General features: G+C 42.8%; 2 protein-coding genes across 4 annotated transcripts in view; both read left to right on the forward strand.

The window, feature by feature from the left end:
- Positions 1-18,193, forward strand: part of LOC6033816 (sodium-dependent phosphate transporter 2) — a 108,212-nt gene extending 90,019 nt beyond the window's left edge. For both annotated transcript variants that reach the window (XM_038262508.1, XM_038262507.1), the window contains exons 3-7: positions 3,943-4,368; positions 4,436-5,024; positions 5,094-5,465; positions 17,068-17,253; positions 17,328-18,193. In XM_038262508.1, the coding sequence (XP_038118436.1) occupies positions 3,943-4,368; positions 4,436-5,024; positions 5,094-5,465; positions 17,068-17,253; positions 17,328-17,649 (1,895 nt within the window). In that variant the 3' untranslated portion in view covers positions 17,650-18,193. The remainder of the gene's footprint in view (positions 1-3,942; positions 4,369-4,435; positions 5,025-5,093; positions 5,466-17,067; positions 17,254-17,327) is intronic.
- Positions 7,777-9,312, forward strand: LOC119769570. Of its 2 annotated transcripts, none has more exons than XM_038262511.1 (2): positions 7,777-9,147; positions 9,213-9,312. In XM_038262511.1, the coding sequence occupies exon 1, from the start codon at positions 7,843-7,845 to the stop codon at positions 8,530-8,532; it is 690 nt and encodes a 229-aa protein (XP_038118439.1). In that variant the 5' UTR covers positions 7,777-7,842; the 3' UTR covers positions 8,533-9,147; positions 9,213-9,312. The 2 variants fall into 2 exon arrangements, with proteins under 2 accessions (XP_038118439.1, XP_038118438.1); XM_038262510.1 differs by having other exon boundaries at positions 7,777-8,999; positions 9,062-9,264.
- Positions 18,194-18,974: the final 781 nt, after the last annotated feature.

An 18,974-nucleotide genomic window follows, 5' to 3' on the forward strand; every position in this document is an offset into this window, starting at 1 on the left:
AAAAAAAGTTTTTGCGGTGCTGTACTAGGGGAAATTCTCGTATCTTTGGCAGGTTAAGCTCCATCCACTCCATCCAATTTGCTGATTTTCACTATTTAAACAACTAATTTTGCAAAACTTTTGGTAGAAACTTGCTTGCTCACTTCTTATTGAGCTATTTATCACTCGATTTCAGTTGAAAACGCTTCTATTTAGCTTTAATTGCATGTCAAAGTTCTGACCTGCCAACATTAGAGGCACGCTGGAATTAGATGCTGTTCCCCTATCATATGAGTATCAATGCAGAAAAATGCGTTTAGAGTTTAGATTGTTTTCAGTTGATATGACTTTTATTTTTATTAAAATTTTGAAGTTTTTTTGTACAACTTTGTTTTGCCCCCTGATTATTCGGGCCATCAACTTTGAAAAATATTTGCAACGGTCTAAATGTTATACAAAAAAATCAAAAATTTTAAAAACCAAACTAAAAATTTTTAAATTTTGAAAGATTCAAGAATCCTGAGATTAAAAAAAACTCTTTGAAAAGTTACCTAAAAATGGCTATAATTTGAAAACGATGCACTATATCAAAATTTCACTTCAGTACTTTTTGAATTCAAATTTGATTTTAAATCTAAAAATGAAGGTGAAAAAATTTTGTGACCGATATTTCGATTTTTTTAAATATCTGTTTTGATTCAAAAATTGATTACTCGGTCAAAGATTTTTTGCACAACCTGGAAATTTCTGAAATGTTGGCATTTGATGTCCCCTAAAACATATCACAAAATAAAAAAAATAGTGTTTTTTTGCAAATCATGTTTTAGCGACGAAAAGTTAAATTAAAAATCACCATTTTTTTTACCGTGTATCATTTTTTTCAGTGTAGTCCTTATCCATACCTACAACTTTGCCGAAAACACCAAATCGATCAAAAAATTCCTTCAAAAGATACAGATTTTTGAATTTTCATACATCATGATGCAAAATGGCTTCTTTGGGCATACCGAAGGAATCAGAAAAGTTTCAGCCTGATTAAAAAATACAAAAAAAATCGAATTATCGAAACCTGAGAGAATTGCTCAGTAGCGAAAGCAAGCCTTAAGAAATCATACCACATTTCTTTTGTACCGCTGTTTATATAGCTGTTTCTTGACCCCTTCTCTCTGGAGGTGCATACTGGTTTTACGGAACCATGCATACCCCCTTATTTTGCTACCCCCAGCCCCACAGATAGACGTTCAAAGTTTTTATAGCTTCAAACTTTGTGTCCCGATTTGTCCCACTTCCCGTTGACATCGAGTGCTTATATTTGGCCCTAGTTGCTAGTTATATATATCAAGAGGCGTCGCGTCCACCTGTTCAACCTGTTCATAATACAGGTGATCATTTTGATTTCTTTCTGAAGAAAGAATTAAAATATGTTCATCAAAATAATTGAACGAACATGCCAACTCTTCTTGGAACCATGAAATAGCCAAGCGCATTCGTATCATAGAGCTTCAATGAAAATTCTCCCAAGCAGCCACCAACCTGTCCGAATTTATTCATGCACGAGTTCCCATATAACACGCATCCAAAAATACACAGAAAGACACCCCTATTTGTACACGCTGGACGGTATGAATGTGGTAGTTCAGGGTGTGCATGAAAGCTTTTGCACAGTCGACATAAAAGCGCGCGAGCCGAGACACGAGCAGGGAGAGAGCAAAATCTGGAGTTTTCTCTCTCTCTTTGAACTTTGCTGTCTCCCTGCTCGCGTCTCGGCTCGGGCGCTTTTATGTCGACTGTGCAAAAGCTTTCATGCACACCCTGAACTACCACATTCATACCGTCCAGCGTGTACAAATAGGGGGGTCTTTCTGTGTATTTTTGGATGCGTTGTAAATATGGGAACTCGTGCATGGAGAAATACGAACAGGTTGGCGGCTGCTTGGAAGAATTTTCAGTGCGCGTTAGATTTTCATTGAGAGCATTATGGATACGAATGCGCTTGGCTGTTCCATGATTCTTAGACGATTTGGCGTGTTCGCTCAAATATTTTCGTAAAACTTTTTTAATTGTTATAAATAGTTGAACGGCATGTTGCTTCCAAAAAGCGTTTTTAACCGAAATAAAGTAATAAATAGCTCAGTTAAAAGTGAGCAAGCAAGTTCATCGACAGATTTGCAAAATAATTTAGAAGAAAATAGAACAGAATCTTTAACCTACCAAGCATACAATAATTTCCTTTACATGTTATTTGTCCAAAAACAAAAATCAAAATAAGCTTTCGTAATAATCTGGGTGCTGAATAGTGGTCCGCAAAACGGCCTCAATTTTGAACTGTCAAAGTGGAACCAATTTACTGTTCGCCAAAAGTAGAGAGTATTGTTACCGATCATCAAAAACTGGGTGATGAATAGAGAGAATGCGTAACGTGATTTTCGAATGATCCCACTTTGTTTACATCTACAAAGTAGGAGACTGTTCAAGCACAAGCATGACTTTTTTCTTACTGGTAAATCAACTGTTTTATAATCAGTAGTATGTGTTTTATTTTGTGATTTTTTAAGTTTTAATCTGTTTGAAGAGGCTTTTTTTACGGGTGGCAAAGAACTGCGGCGAGAGTGTCATTCTGCAAAGTCGTGGATAAATTCCCTGGCTGATTTTGGAATCCTGCAGCTACTCTTGGTCCAGGGAAAAAACTTCGCTAATTCTAGCGAAGCTGATCCAATAAACAGTGAACTAAACCAGTAGGTTTTCAAATTGAATCAAACAATAAAAACAGTTTCTGGATGGATACAAACGCATCGACTTCATAAACAACATCCATTCATAAATATGAAAAATGAAGATCCCGCCTTCAACTTTTTAAAGATTTCTTGACTTCAACTCCAGGTCCTTTAAAGCCACACAATTTTCGCTCTCGCAAAAAAAAAAACACACACACAATTTTTGATGATCGGTAACAATACTCTCTACTTTTGGCGAACAGTAAATTGGTTCCACTTTGACAGTTCAAAATTGAGGCCGTTTTGCGGACCACTATTCAGCACCCAGATCAAAAATTGCGTGTGTTTTTTTTTTTGCGAGAGCGAAAATTGTGTGGCTTTAAAGGACCTGGAGTTGAAAAAAGCCTCTTCAAACAGATTAAAACTTAAAAAATCACAAAATAAAACACATACTACTGATTATAAAACAGTTGATTTACCAGTAAGAAAAAAGTCATGCTTGTGCTTGAACAGTCTCCTACTTTGTAGATGTAAACAAAGTGGAATCATTCGAAAATCACGTTACGCATTCTCTCTATTCATCACCCAGGTAATAATGTCCACTTGGATTGAATTCTTAAGTTTTGATCGTTAAAAATTTTTTTGGGAAAATTTTACAAAGTGATGTTTTTTTATTTTATTTTTTGTAGATTTTCATAATTTTCATCGATATTAATTTTTTCCCTCTAGTTTTGGTCAGGAAACTAGAGCACGTGATTTCAGGATTAGAATGGTCAACATCCGGAATGTTTGCTTAGTGAGAATTGTGAATAATGAATTTTTTTTTGCTCTAATCTAATCCAATGGAACATAAGAGAAGTCATTCTAAAGAAAACTCCAGGGAAAAACTTGTGATTGGATTACGCCTCAAGTTTTGATTTAGTTTTTTTTATGTAAAAAGCATTTCAATTTTACACTTCTTGAAGAATAATAATTGCTGTAATTTGAAAGAGTTACTATTTCAATAAAAATCCTGTGACAGTTCTTACAGAATATTGCTAACATCATCTATTTTTTTTTTATTATGTATAAAAGATATTTTTTAAATATGATTGAGCTAAAAAACTTGAAAATTTCTAAAAAAGATTGTTTGCACAGGTAAACATTTTGGCCACGCGTCGCATCTGTATATATCCAAACAACCCACTGAAAAATTCAGTTTACAATTCATATTATGCCAGCCTAACACATCCTCTCTTTCTTCTTCCAGGGTACAAAGTGTCGGACACGATGCGGAAAGGCATCCTGGACGTCGAGATGTACAAGGGAACCGAGCAGGAACTAATGCTGGGCTGCCTGTCGGCGCTGGCCAGTTCCGCGCTGTGGCTGCTGGTGGCGACGTTCTTCAAGCTGCCCATCTCCGGCACGCACAGCATCGTCGGTTCCACGATCGGATTCAGCCTGGTGGCCCGCGGCATGCAGGGACTCAAGTGGAGCACGCTCGGAACGATCGTTGGCTCGTGGTTCATCTCGCCGGTGCTGAGTGGAATGATGAGCGTTACGCTGTTTTGGCTGATTCGGAAGTTTATTTTGTGCGCCAAGAACCCGCTGAAGGCCGGGTTGCGCTCGTTGCCCCTGTTCTATGGTGTTACGCTGGCGGTTAACATCTTCAGCATTGTGCACGATGGACCGAAATGTGAGGATTTGGTTGGGTTTATTTTGTGAGTAGAGATTATTGATTGTGTGTCTTATTTTGCTTGCAGTGCTCTACATGGATAACATCCCGACCTGGGTGGCGCTGGTCACCAGTGTTTCGCTGGGATTGATCATTGCCGTGCTCGTTCAGCTGTTTATCGTGCCGTGGCAGAAGAAGAAGATTCTGAACCAGGACAAGACGACCAAGACGGAGTTTATGGTCGGAGACTCGGACTGCGATTCGTCCTCGAACGGAAGCCCACGACGCCCGAAGCGTCCGCTGTCGCTGGTCGGTGACGGAAAGACGCTGCCGGCGATCACCGAGACGACCGAGCTGGTTTCGCTGTCGTCGCAGCACCAAAACAACGGACTGATCAAGAAATTCTCGATCGACCTGTCGCCGAACGCCATCAAGGGCAACAACAATCCGAACCCGTACAAAATCGACCCGCGCATCGTGCAAAAGGCGGAAAACCTGCTGGCCGCCAACAAGACCAGCCTGGACAACACCGATCTTACGATCACCAGCCTGAACTACATCGACGAGTACCAGAACGGACATGGTCGGATCGCGCTCAACTCGTACTTTGATCGCCGGAACAGCAACAACGTTTCGCCCAAATCGCCGGACTCGGTTACGCTCAGCAACGGAGTAAAGTAAGGATGAATCCCCTCTCGTCAAACTGTTCAAACTCTAACCCTCGATCTCTTGTTCCCCCTCCACAGAGACGCGTCGACCATCGTCCAGAACGGTCGATCGCCCACCAGTCCCAAGAGTGACAGCACGCTGCCAATCGCCGACTACACGCTCGCGCCGCCCAACATCTTGAACAACAGCAGCGGCACCGCCACCGGAAACGATCTGAAGAAGGACATTGGCAAGATCGAGAATGCCGCCGGGTTGGACCACTCGCTCATCAGTACGACGCTGTCGCCCAACTCGAGCAAGGTGCCGCTGATCGGGGGAAAGGACGGAAGTGAAGACGGGCGAGCGCAGCAGGCGGTCGAGGAAAGCGAGGACGTTTCGGCGTTGTTTTCGTTCCTGCAGGTGCTGACGGCCACGTTCGGAAGCTTCGCGCACGGTGGTAACGATGTGAGGTAAGGAAGATTTCGATGAATCATTTTTACTGGGAGGAAATCAGCTTCAATCTAGAATATGAATTTGCAACTATTTTAAAACCAGTTCTGTAAGAGCGTCTCCACTAGTGGCAGCAAACACGAAGGCATTAACCTAAATTATTGAAAAACACGACACGACAATTCTATAAAATCTGACAATCCTGAAAGAAATTAAATTATATAAAAAATACTAAATATTATTTTTGAGCAATTCCAGCCCAAAACAGTAATTTTTAGGTACATTTTTCTCGACCCTCTCCGATTTCAATGAAACTTTGTAGACATGTTATCCTAGGCATATATAAGCCATTTTTGAGTATATGGAGCCACTTACACTTGATAATGACATTTGAGAAGGACGTTTGAGTTTTAAATATTTTTGTGTTTCGTAATTTAAATTTTGCTATATCTCGAAGCCGTTGCATCGTATCAAAAAGTGGTCAAAGACAAACTTATAGGAAATTTGACGGGCTTTCCGAAAAAAATACACTGAAAGAAAAAAACAATCCACTTTTATGAGATTTTTTGATTTTAAAGTTTAAAAGTCAAATTTGAGGGTGAGCTTACGATTTTTTTTCGTTCAAAATTTTTGTGAAGATAGCCTAAGATGTAACAAAAAGACTCACGAAAAATGCAGGATGGAGCAACTCACCTAAAAAAATACAAAAATCATTTACTGAAACTGTTTGAAAAGTGCTCTAAACGTCAAAATTTTCAAAATCCGAGTACGGGAATCGATTCTCCAGACAATTTTACATAAAAGTCACCATATTGACCATTGTCCTTTGTCCAATCCTTGTGACGGTTTTAAAAATAAAAATGTTGAAAAAATAGGTTTTTTGATGGGTTTTGGCAATTTTTATATGACAGACTTGATTTTTCAGTCTCGAAAATATTTTTACCGGAAGCTCGTCCAATTTCCCATAAGTTTGTCTTTGACCACATTTCAATTGGATTTATGGGCTTACAGATATAAGCTAATTTACTATCCAGGTTACTATACCATACTGATAAAATATTATGTTTTCAGTTATGAGCAATGTTATTAGCTTATATCTGTAAGCCCATACATCCAATTAAAATGTGGTCATAGACAAACTTATGAGAAATTGGACGAGCTTTTCGATAAAAATATTTTCGAGACTGAAAAATCAAGTCTGTCATATAGAAATTACCAAAAACCATCAAAAAACCTATTTTTTCAACATTTTTATTTTTAAAACCGCTGTAACTTCACAAGGATTGGACATAAGACAATGGTCAATATGGAGACTTTTATGTAAAATTGTCTGGAGAATCGATTCCCATACTCGGATTTTGAAAATTTTGACGTTTAGAGCACTTTTCAAAAAAACAGTTTCAGTAAATGATTTTTGTATTTGTCTTTTAAACTTTAAAATCAAAAAATCTCATAAAAGTGGAATGTTTTTTTTCTTTCAGTGTATTTTTTTGGAAAGCCCGTCAAATTTCCTATAAGTTTGTCTTTGACCATTTTTTGATACGATGCAACGGCTTCGAGATATAGCAATATTTAAATTACGATATACAAAAATATTTAAAACACTTATGCCCTTCTCAAATGTCATTATCGAGTGTAACTGGCTCCATGTACACAAAAATGGCTTATATATGCCTAGGATAACATGTCTACAAAGTTTCATTGAAATCGGAGAGGGTCGGGTACAACCGATTCCCTATTTGACATGGAATTGCTCTTTTTAATTTTTTAAAGATTTAAGTAAATCTATAGATTAAAACATGTGAAAATTCTGAACAAACTAAAAAAAATAAAATTCTGAAATTCATAAAAGTCGTAAAATTAAGAAATAAATATCAAATTTATAAAAATCGAAAATGTATACTCTCAATTTAAAAAAAATAATTGAAACGAAATTTTTTTAATCTGAAAAAATCTTGAATGAATGAAAACTTTGAAAAATACAAACTCAAAACATTTTGATTACAAATTGCATTCATAAATTTCTATAGAACAAATCTACATGAAAAAATATTAACCATAAAAAAATCTAATGCAAATTTATGAAATCCTAGGATTTTTTGTTATGAATTTAATATTTACATTCTAAAATTTTAGAAAAAAAATGTAAATAAAAATGCAACAAAGTGTTACAAAAAAATACAAAAAAAAGCTACAAAGATAACTAAGAAGTTTAAATACTTGAACGGCATTTTTCATTTAAAAAAAAATAAATCGACTAAACATTTTTTAAATTTTTATTTTTTTGAAAATGAAAAATAATTATTTAACGTGAAGACTTCCATCATTGTCATGATTTTTCCTTCAAAGATATAAATTTTGCGTCGCTTTCAATACGGGAGATTACCGTTTTTGGACATGGTGTTGGTGCGACAGGAAGATCAGACCATTAGAACGGAGTGGTACTCCAAGCCGATGTCGTCAGGCCGTTTCCTGGACTACTTCTCGTGCCACCCGTTGCACATGAAGATGAACATGATCACCAATTTCATCCGCAGAGTAACGGAGTTCAGCACGAACCTGTCGAGGAGCGAGATTGAGAGCATAATCGATCACCATCTCAAGATCAATCACTACCCTACGTCACTGAGGCACAGACTGGTCAACAGAGCGAACGGGAGGACACTCGCTGTGGATGAATCGACAAGAGCCTCATCAGTTGAGTACAGACCAATGCCTTTCGTGAATGGTCTGTCTCAAAGGATTAAGAAATCGCTCAGTGTTGATTTCCCCAACATCACGATCGCAACAAGGAATGAAAACACAGTGAACCGCTTGTTCACCAACACCAAGGATCGAATACCAAACGAAATGAAAACCAACGTCATCTACCGCATCCCCTGCGCTGACTGCCAAGCAAGCTACGTCGGACTCACGACTCAACATCTTAAAACCAGACTCAAACATCGGAGCCAGCGGAAGCAACTGGATGAGCTGAGGAATAGTCCGAACTGTTACAGCCCCACGGTCCAGTACGAGGTCCAGCGGATGAAGGAGTACACGGCCGTACTGAAACACACCATCGAAGAGCAGCATAGAGCTATCTAAGCCCGATCTCACACACACTAGCACACCATTTGTTTTGCTGGCTGGTACAAAATTTAACCTCACTTTTTTTCGTGTACGTACACGCAATACATGCGCACGTAGATAACTCTATAGTTTCGAGCTGGGGAACACGCAGGTCCTGGATTAACATCGCCGCTCAGCTGCCCTGGACGTTTTAGAGATGTGCCATATCATCAACACAGATCACACCGTAAACAAACGGAGTGATGTTGATGGTATTAGTAGCACCTACGCCGGCATTTTGCATACAGTGAAGAAGATGTGTAGATCGAGACAGTCTTCACAAACACATGCCCCAAACCTTAGCTTCCAGTAGTAGTAGTAGTAGTTACTCCCATTCTCCCCACCTTAACCCACTATTTGTTTCCCCCCACACAAGTTTTCGATCTGTTTAGTAGTTTGATTGCAAGTTTCCGAAAAGTGGTTCAAAACAGTCGTTCGTGCCAGTAATAATGTTAATTTGTGTCCATCTACTCTCCCAACTCTTACGTTTCGACCTTCTTTACAGCAGGTTGATGCTAGCCCCCCTTTTCCATTTCCTGACCGTTGATGCCCAACTAATTAGGCCCCCAGACGATAAAACGATTATTTTCTGTAAGATTTTAGACAGTTTTTGCTCTTGGGTTATTTTTATGTTTCTATGTTTAATGTTTTTGTAGAATCCCTGAAGAAGATGTCAAATACATCGAAACGTCGGAAGTAGAACAAAAACGGATCGTTTTTGATTGATTATTTACGACTGCTAAGCCGAAAACAGCCATATTAGCTTTCAATATTTTGACAAAATTCCTTCAAAAAGTTGTTTAGAATAGTGCCCTACACATGCTGATTCCTTTTGGTAACGATTACCCCATTCCTTGTTATATTATGGAAATCGTCATTAATCAATGATTGCCAACTAGGACGTCAATGACTGTGCCACAAAATTATATAAATTTTGAAGCACAATTGATTTAGATCAAAAATTCCTTCAGTGGCTCCAAGAAGGCAACAACCGGCACCTTTTGGTGCTGAAATTCGTTAAATTGAATTTAATACACAATTTTGTATAGTGATGATTAATTTTCTTCGAAAATGATCAACGGCTTCACCAGCTTTTAAAGATTGTAATTATTTTTGGAATAAAAAACTGCCTAACTCATTTCTTATTTTTTAAATCTGATAATGCAAAAATATCATATTTTTTATTACAATCTTATAAAATTCTAAAAACAATAAGGCCGATGCAAATATTTAAAAAAGTTTTTGTCCCTCGGCCCTGGCCGAGGTCAAGGGGGGGGGGAGGCAAAAAAATAAAAAAAATATAAAAATTTAAATAACAAGCCATAGTCTTCACATTTAAATGAAAAAAAGTGTTTTAAAATGCATTTTACACTAGTTCAGTTGTTTTGCAATCATTAGTTTTCAAAAAATCTAAGATCTGACAAAAACAAAAATTGTATCGAAAAAAATAGATTTTGCATCGAAAATTTTCAAAAAATCTTAAGATTTTTTAATAAACCAAAACATGCTAAAAATGATTTTAAACGCAGAATAATGTATTTTAATTTGATTTCAGCTGGTTGCACATGAATTTTCCTTGAAATTTTGAAGTTTATTGTAAAAATATTTTTTTTTGCCCCCTGATTTATCGGGCCAATTTTGAAGGGGGTGACAAAAACTTTTAAAAATATTTGTACCAGCCTAACGCTTAAATAAAAAAAATATAAAAAGCAGGTAAAAAATCAAATTCAGACATTTTAAAGTATTTTGAAAACACCTGTTTTTTATTCCCTTAATTTTTCGGGCCGATTTTGAATGGGGGGAAGGGATGTTGTTGTTGCAAAAATATAAATATTTGCAACAGCCTAAAACGTGTAAATTTTGGAAATTGTAAAACAGTAATTAAAATTCTTTTTTTTTTTTTCTATACTCTTAAAATACAACAAAATTAAAAAAAGACAGGGGTATATAAATTAATAAAAACCAAAATATGTTAAACAATAGCTGAAATTTAAAAAAAAAGTTTATAAGCTGCTATTTCTAACTTCTTAAAATCAAAAAAAAAATCTAGTAATTAGTTTTCAAGAAATCTCAATATTTTTCTTAATTTCAGAAACATTAGAATTTTGGAACAATGTCATACTTTTTTTTTAACTTTGCATAATTTTTTTTTAATTTTAGGGATTGTAATTTTTTTTTCTGATTTTAAAATTAGCAAATTTCTGAAGCACTGAAATTTTTTAAAAAATTAAAAGACAAAAATTTTAACCAAATATTTTTTTTTTAAATATAAAACCTTGCAAAAAAAATTGTCAATTTTTGAACACTGTTTATGTTTAACGTAGAACTTGGACTTGGTCGCTGAACCCGGAACGGACACGAAATAAAACACGCCGGAATAACTAACTAACTTCCGCTTTTATTCTTCCTTTTGCTTCGCGTGTTAAAACAAGACTGATGCTGATGAACGCCGATTTTTCTTCTTCTTGAACCTTCCTTTTGTTGCTTGCTTTCTCGAACCTTCCATCCGCCGTTAACGGCGCGCCAAACCACAGCTGAACGAGATGCGCAGGGTTGTGCATCACGCTGGTTGGGGAAATATGGCAGTGCAACCAGAACATACTCCCCCACCTTGAGGCACCTGTGCCTCAATCAGTTGGTAGTACACAGATCTTTTGAACGGGGCGCAAGTACTCCGCTTGACCTCGTCGCAGCGTTACCGTCCGGACAACTCCAGATGCGTCCGGGTGCAGCTTCACAATCCTGGCCAACTCCCACTGAGTCGGCGGTGCGTTGTCGTTTTTGACCAGCACCAGCTGATCCTCCTTTACGTTGGTCTCGGTCGTCCTCCATTTCGTTCTTGGCTGCAGGTGAGCGAGATATTCATCCCGCCAACGGCTCCAAATATCCGTCGTATGTCTGTGTACCAATTGCCACTTGTCCAAGCGATTCATCGGGAGGTGCTGCACACCTGGTTCCGGGATGAGGTTTAGCGGTTGTCCAACTAAGAAGTGACCAGGTGTCAATGCTTCGTAGCTATCCGGGTCCGCTGAAAGTGGGCACAACGGACGTGAATTGAGGCATGCCTCTACTTGCGTCAGCACCGTTGAAAGTTCCTCAAATGTAGCTGCGTCGGATCCTAGCACCGCGACCAGATGCTTCTTTGCACTCTTTACCGCGGCCTCCCAGAGCCCACCACGGTGCGGTGCTGATGGTGGATTGAACACCCATTTGATGCCCAAATTAGTCAGGAACCGGTTAGCAGCTACGTTGTGCTTCTCCAGCGCACCTCGGATCTCCTTCAGCCACGTGTCTGCTCCCACGAAGTTTGTGCCGCAGTCGGACCACATCTCGTTCGGGTGCGAACGCCTCGATACGAACCGCTTCAGTGCGCCAATGAAGGTGTTGGTAGATAAATCACTGGCGAGTTCCAAATGGACGGCCTTTGTGGCCATGCACACGAAAACTACGATGTATCCCTTTGTGGTCTTTACGCCTCGCACGCAGGATGCGTGAACCTTCACTGGACCTGCGTAATCCACGCCGACGTGCGCAAATGCTCTAGTCCCCATCACTCGAGTCACAGGCAGGCTGCCCATGAGTTGCGAAGCCGTCTTTCCCTTGAGCCGCACGCACCGGGCGCAACCTTGAACCGCTTGACGAACAGCTGCTTGGAGTCCAATCACCCAGTACTGTTGGTTGACCGTAGCTGTGAGAAGTGTAGGTCCGGCGTGCAGGTTTCGCAAATGTAGTTCTCGCAGCAACAGCTCCGTCACCTTGTGGCTGCCCGGCAAGATGATGGGGTGCTTGACATCGTACGGATGCGAGGAGTTCTGAAGCCGCCCTCCTACTCGCATTGTGCCTTGGCCATCAAGAAACGGATGAAGAGCAGACAGCTTGTCCTTAGCCGGGAGTTCTTCGCCTTTCAGTAGCAGCTGAATTTCCTTCTCGTACGCGCCGTGTTGTGCAAATCGAGCCAACTGAGCTTTCGCATCGTAAATTTCGTTTGGGGACAGACCTGGTTCCAAGTTTGCATCTTCAGACTTGAGTGCCAACAGAAAACGATTGACGTACGCCAGTGTACGTACAATGAGCGTGTAGCTCGACCGCCGTGCCAACAGCCGTGACTCGATGCTGTAGTCCGTTCGGATGACCATTGCAGTACTGTGCAACACCTTGAGCTGGCGGGTTTCCAACAGGTCCTCGTCGTCTATCGGTTCGAGTGGTACGTTCTTCCAGCTGTCATCCTTCGAGTTCATCTCCTTGGGTCCATGGGGCCACATTGGGTGCGCTACCAGCTCAGCTGGGGTGAGCCCACGAGAGGCGCAGTCTGCCGGGTTGTTCTCGCTTCGCACGTGGCTCCAGCGATCACGTGGCAGCACTTCGAGAATGGCCGACGTACGATTGGCCACATACGTCTTCCACTTGCGTGGGTGCGCAGATAGCCAGTGAAGAACAATGCTGCTGTCCGTGTATGCGTAGAGTTCCACCTCGAGATGCGAAAGCGCCGCAACTATCGCCAGCATCAGATTTGCCAGAAGAGTCCCACCGTTTAACTCCAGTCTGGGTACGCACACTTGGCGTATCGGCGCCACCTTCGTCTTAGCTGCCAGTAGGTTCATCTCCGCTTGTCCAGTTTCGTCAGGTTCCCTCGCATACACCACCGCCGAGTACGCCGCTTCCGATGCATCCGAAAACCCGTGCAACTCGATCTTGCCGTCCTTGTTGGGTGCGAATCGCCTGATGCGTATTTGTTCCAGGAGGTGTAGCGTCTCCTTGATCTCCTTCCACGCTGGTTCAACAGTAGCAGGCAGACCATCGTCCCAAGAGAGTTCGCAGAGCCACAAGTGCTGGTACAAAATCTTGATTTTGATGGTCACGGGTGCCAGCCATCCAAACGGGTCAAACAACTTGGAAGAATCCGAAAGTAGTTGTCGTTTGGTGTTGACACTGTTCGGGCTGAGGTTGACCTTGAACGAGAATTCGTCCTCCTTGGGATGCCACAAAATTCCAAGTGCCTTGACCGCGTTCGCTCGTTCGTCCAGTTTCACCTCAACCGGCGTCTGGTCTGTCTCCGCCGCGTGTTGAAGTAGCTCCGGGCAGTTAGTGGTCCATTTCCGCAGGTGGAAACCAGCGGACTCCAGAATCTCCACGACTTGGCTCTTTAACTCCTTCGCCCGCTGCACCGTTTGTGCTCCGGAGAGAAAATCGTCGACGTACGTGTCCAACTCGATCTTCTGGGCCGCCTCCGGATACTTGAGTTTGAACTCGCTGGCTGCTTGCTTCATCGATTCGATTGCTAAGTACGGAGCGCACTTGGTGCCGTAAGTAACGGTGCACAGCCGGTAGTGCTTGATGGGTTGGTCCTCCGTTTCGCGGAACACGATCCGCTGATAGTCCCGGTCCGCTGGATGCACCCACACCTGTCGGTACATCTTTTCAGCATCGGCCGTAAACGCCACCTTGTAGGTTCGAAAGCGCAGAAACACAGAGAACAGCTCCTGGTTCACGTTAGGTCCTGCAAGCAGCCTGTCATTGAGGGACACTCCGGTCGACGTTGCACAGGAGGCGTCGAAAACCACTCGCAATTTTGTTGTCGTGCTGTCCTTGACGACGGCGTGGTGAGGTAGATAGCAACACTTTCCAGCTTCTACTTCCACCTCGTTCGCTGGCACCTCTTCCATGTGCCCCAGGGCCTGGTACTCGGTGAGGAAATCGGAGTAAAGCTTGTGGAACTCCGAATCACTCCGGAAACGCCTTTCCATTGATCGCAATCGTTTGATGGCTGGACCCAGCGATTCCCAAGCGCCGGTTTCGACTCGTCAAACGGCAATCGTACGATGAAACGTCCATCTTTCTCCCGTGAAAGCGTGGACTTGAAAAACTCGGCGGCAGCTTCTTCAGATGGAGTAAGTTGCGCCGGATTCGGAATCTCTTCCTGCTCCCAAAACATCCGCAAGGTGCGATTGATGTCTAACTCTGCGTGAAGATTAACTATCGAGACGTTGGCTTGGATACGATGCGTGTAGATGGCTTGATTCCCGGACACAATCCACCCGAAGATTGTGTTCTGCGCAACAGGAACCCTCCGTCGTCCTTGACTTGCCCCGGCCGCAATAGAGCAAGAAAGACATCACATCCCAGGATCAAATCGATCGGCCCCGGACGCTGGTACGCCGGATCAGCGAGGAAATCTTGAACATCTCTGTCCAAGAGGCTTGGATGCACCTGGCAGAGCTGCGTTGGGAGTGTGGACGTCAGTTTCCCATGACGTAGGCCATCGTCTGTAGCACGCTTGTGTCGTCGAACCGGTTGGCAATTTCGAGCTTCACCACTCCTCGCGTTGTTCCAGCAGCTTGTTGCCCCATACCGGTGACCGCCACCTTCCGTTGGCACGTGGCAGTCCGAGTTTGCTAACGCAGGCCTCCGAGATCAACGATGCTTCTGAACCGGAATCGACGAGTGCCCGTGCTTGAATCAGACGGCCGTCAACTCCCCGAATGCGGATGATGGCTGTGGGCAGAATGAACGCTTTCCGTGGCACATCCGCTGGCACTTGCGCCACCATCGTGACGACAGGATCGATCGTGGAGTTTTCTTCCGTTGCGCTCTCGTTCACCACTTGTCTCACCGTACTTTTCGGGCACAACAACGTGTGGTGACGCTGTTTGCAGTCCGCATTCCGGCACACTGATTTCGAACTGCAGGACTTGGCAATGTGTGACGATCGCAAACAGTTGTAACACAACTTTTCCTGTGCCACCAGATCCCGTTTGCACTGCAGGTCCATCTTCCTAAATTCGTCACACTGGTACAACGGATGTTCTTTGGAACATTTCGCGCACTTTTCCTCCACCGCCGCCGAGTATAACGACTGCACTTTTTTCTCCGACGGCGGTTTCTTCGTGGTCTCCTTCTTGGGAAGAACGTTCGGCGACACCTTCCTCGAAAACGCTGAGCAGGTTTCCAGCGCATCGCACCGGTTGCCCAAAAATTTCAGGAAGTCGTCCAACGAGGGGTTGTCCACTTCGACAATACGTTGCGCCCACAGTGAACGCGTTTCGTCGTCGAGCTTTTCCAGCAGAATGTGGATAAGCCACGGATCTCGTGTGTTGAACTCAGCTCCAAGTGCGTTGAGTTGACGCACGACCTCATCGGAAGTCGTGGCGAGCTTTCGAAGTTCGCCAGAAACTGCTTCTTCCACCGCCGGTTGTTCCACGAACTCTCGAACCAAGGCAAATACGGTGAACTTTTTCTTGTCGTAGTAGTCCTTGAGCGCTGTCCATGCCTCCTCGTAGTGGGCATCGGAGATCGAGTACCGGCCTACTAGCTGCTGCGCGAACCCGTCCACATACGAGACCAAGTACTGCATCTTCAGCGACGGTCTCAAATCGTTCCGGTTGTGAATGGTCGTGGTGTAGATATCTTTGAAAGAGCTCCAGTGCTTCCGTTCCCCGCTGAACTTTGGCACGTCGATCGCCGGAAGTCTAACATTCGGTACGTTGTTCCCCGCCGGCTCCAGATTTCCACCTGCATTCCCCGAACGCTCCATCATGGTACGCTGAGTGTTCAGCAGTAGTCGCATCGCTTCGCGCAGTTCGCCGTTTCCATCGATCACCGTGTGGCCACTATCCGTAGAACCTGTTTCATCCGGATTGTTGTCAACGATGTACTTTTCCAAAAGATTCCGTGCGGCGTAGTACGATTCGTTAAATTCCTCCCGATAGTCGTGGACTGAGGCAATGACCTCCGGATTCTCTTGCTCCTGTTCGATGCTCTCCTGTGTCTGCCGGAACTTTCCGGCGAGTTCTTTGAGCAGCTCCAGCCGATCCGTCGCTTCTCCAATGGATGCTTTCCGTTCGCCGAGCTTTTCGGCCGCTGCAAGCTCCCTTTTCACCTGCGCAAGCTGCGCATTTCGGACCCGTTCCAGTTTGTCCATGTTCACCGGTTCCCGACTATCCGGACTTGAAGGACCATATGTTTAACGTAGAACTTGGACTTGGTCGCTGAACCCGGAACGGACACGAAATAAAACACGCCGGAATAACTAACTAACTTCCGCTTTTATTCTTCCTTTTGCTTCGCGTGTTAAAACAAGACTGATGCTGATGAACGCCGATTTTTCTTCTTCTTGAACCTTCCTTTTGTTGCTTGCTTTCTCGAACCTTCCATCCGCCGTTAACGGCGCGCCAAACCACAGCTGAACGAGATGCGCAGGGTTGTGCATCACGCTGGTTGGGGAAATATGGCAGTGCAACCAGAACAGTTTAAAAAAAATCAATTAGCTTTTTTTTTATTTAAAAAACTGAAAAAATGTAACAAAAAACATGTTTTCGCGTTTTGAGTTTTTGGATTAACTCTTGGATTAAAAACAACCGAACATCTAAAAAAAAAAATATTGGGTCATAAAAAAAACAACACTAAAATAAAACTTGATAATTGATCTCATATTTGCCCCGGGAGTGGAGTTGCCCTTAGTCTAACCAAGAATCACTAACATTAATCTTCACGATCTATTTTTTGTATTTCCAGTAACGCGATCGGCCCGCTGATAGCGCTGTTCATGATCTACCGCGAGGGCTCGGTGCTGCAAAAGTCGGAAACGCCGCTGGCGATCCTGCTGTACGGCGGCGTCGGCATCTCCGTCGGGCTGTGGCTGTGGGGCCGCCGCGTCATCGAGACGATCGGCAACGACCTCACCAAGATTACCCCGTCGACGTGAGTTTGGCCCGCTTTTAAAGCTCTGGGGGGGCTTTCGAATAATCTAAAAATCTGTTTTTGTGTTTTTTTAGTGGCTTCACCATCGAAATCGGTGCGGCGTTCACGGTGCTGCTCGCGTCCAAGATCGGTCTGCCCATCTCGACGACGCACTGCAAGGTCGGTTCGGTGGTGTTTGTGGGCCAGGCCAGCGCCCCGAAGAAGCTGTCGGCGGACGAGGAGAAGGCACTGAAGTTGCGCAGTCCGCACGAGCATCATCACTACGCGACTGGGCAGCAGAAGGCCGTCGACTGGGGCCTGTTCCGGAACATTGTGTACGCGTGGGTGGTGACGGTGCCGGTGGCTGCGCTGCTGAGTGCCGCGTTTATGTACGCGCTGTGTGCGATCGTGTTGTAAGAAGGAGGAGGAGAAGCGGCCAAGAGGAAGGAAGGACATCCCGAAGGAGTTTCTTCAGATTGAGTTGTTGGTTCGTTTTTTTTTTTAAAATCAGGATTATTTTCAGGAAGCGGTTTTAGGAGTGCATGAGATGTTGAAAGTTTTGTTTTTTTTTACCGTAGGAATACAGAGTCTTTGAAAGATGAAAACACACATACACCCACACACACTCAAACACATACGTTTTTGTATAATGATGTTAGGAAAACGACTGTTTAGGTTTCCCTATCGAAACGCGAACGCGATTGCTTTTAGGTTTTACTCTGTGTACTTAAAATGGAGTCGATTTGAATACATTTGTTGCTGGTCTCAAAGTTTGTGCACACACAAAACTTACAACCCACACTCACACACACACACACACAGAACTCTTTCTCTCTTCTGTAGACGAGGAGAAATAAATGTTTGAAAGCCATGATTAGTGAAGTAACATTACAACAAAAAAAAAACAATAATTAATTTTTAAGTGTAAAATCTCAAACAACAAAAGTGATAACGAAAAAAAGGAAAACTAGAGCAAAATAAAGCAAAAAACACAAATGAGAGATGGAAAACAAAGCCAAAACCACAATCAAACAAATGAACTCGCCGCACTTGTTTCGAATCAGTCAATTCCGCGTGCAGAGATGGCGTTGTACATTTTTTCAGCAGAAGGCACTTTCGTTCTATGAGTTGCTTCTTCCTATGCATCTGTTTTACTTTCTTTCGCCGGGTTGCAAAGTCTACTCAACTTGTTTGTTCAAGGGCTACTACATAGTTCCGTAGGTTTTTTGATCGGGTTTTGTGTTCCAAGGTGACGGCGGGATGGTTGGCAAGGTGGCGAAAATATGTTTGCGTGTTCGGATTTGAGGTTACCTTTTTGCGCCGAAAGTGATAATACAACAATTCCCCAATAGTCCAGAACTATTGTTATTGTTTGACAATTCAAACTGGCCAAAAAAGTAATTGAAAAGAGAAATTTCAATATAATAAAATGTGAAGGACACATGATTTTTTATTTTTTCCAAAGAGCCAAATCTTTTGGGTCAGTCAAACCTTAAACCGAGTAGGAATCTTGCAAGAGACCTGTCGATTGTCGTGTGAATGGTTTCGTTTATGTATGTTTATGGGGCGTTAATGAACGCTCTCTACGCCCACCAAAACTAGCTGTATTGGCAGGCTCAAAAAGTGGTGGCCAGCTTCAACTGATTCTTCAAGTTTAATTCAGTTTAATTTCTATATGAACATAAATAGGGGCAGGGGGCAGAATGGGCCACCTTTGGTTTTGGGCTTTAGAATGGATTTAG

This window comes from Culex quinquefasciatus, chromosome 3, assembly GCF_015732765.1.
Source record: "Culex quinquefasciatus strain JHB chromosome 3, VPISU_Cqui_1.0_pri_paternal, whole genome shotgun sequence".
In the NCBI taxonomy this organism is placed as follows: domain Eukaryota; kingdom Metazoa; phylum Arthropoda; class Insecta; order Diptera; family Culicidae; genus Culex; species Culex quinquefasciatus.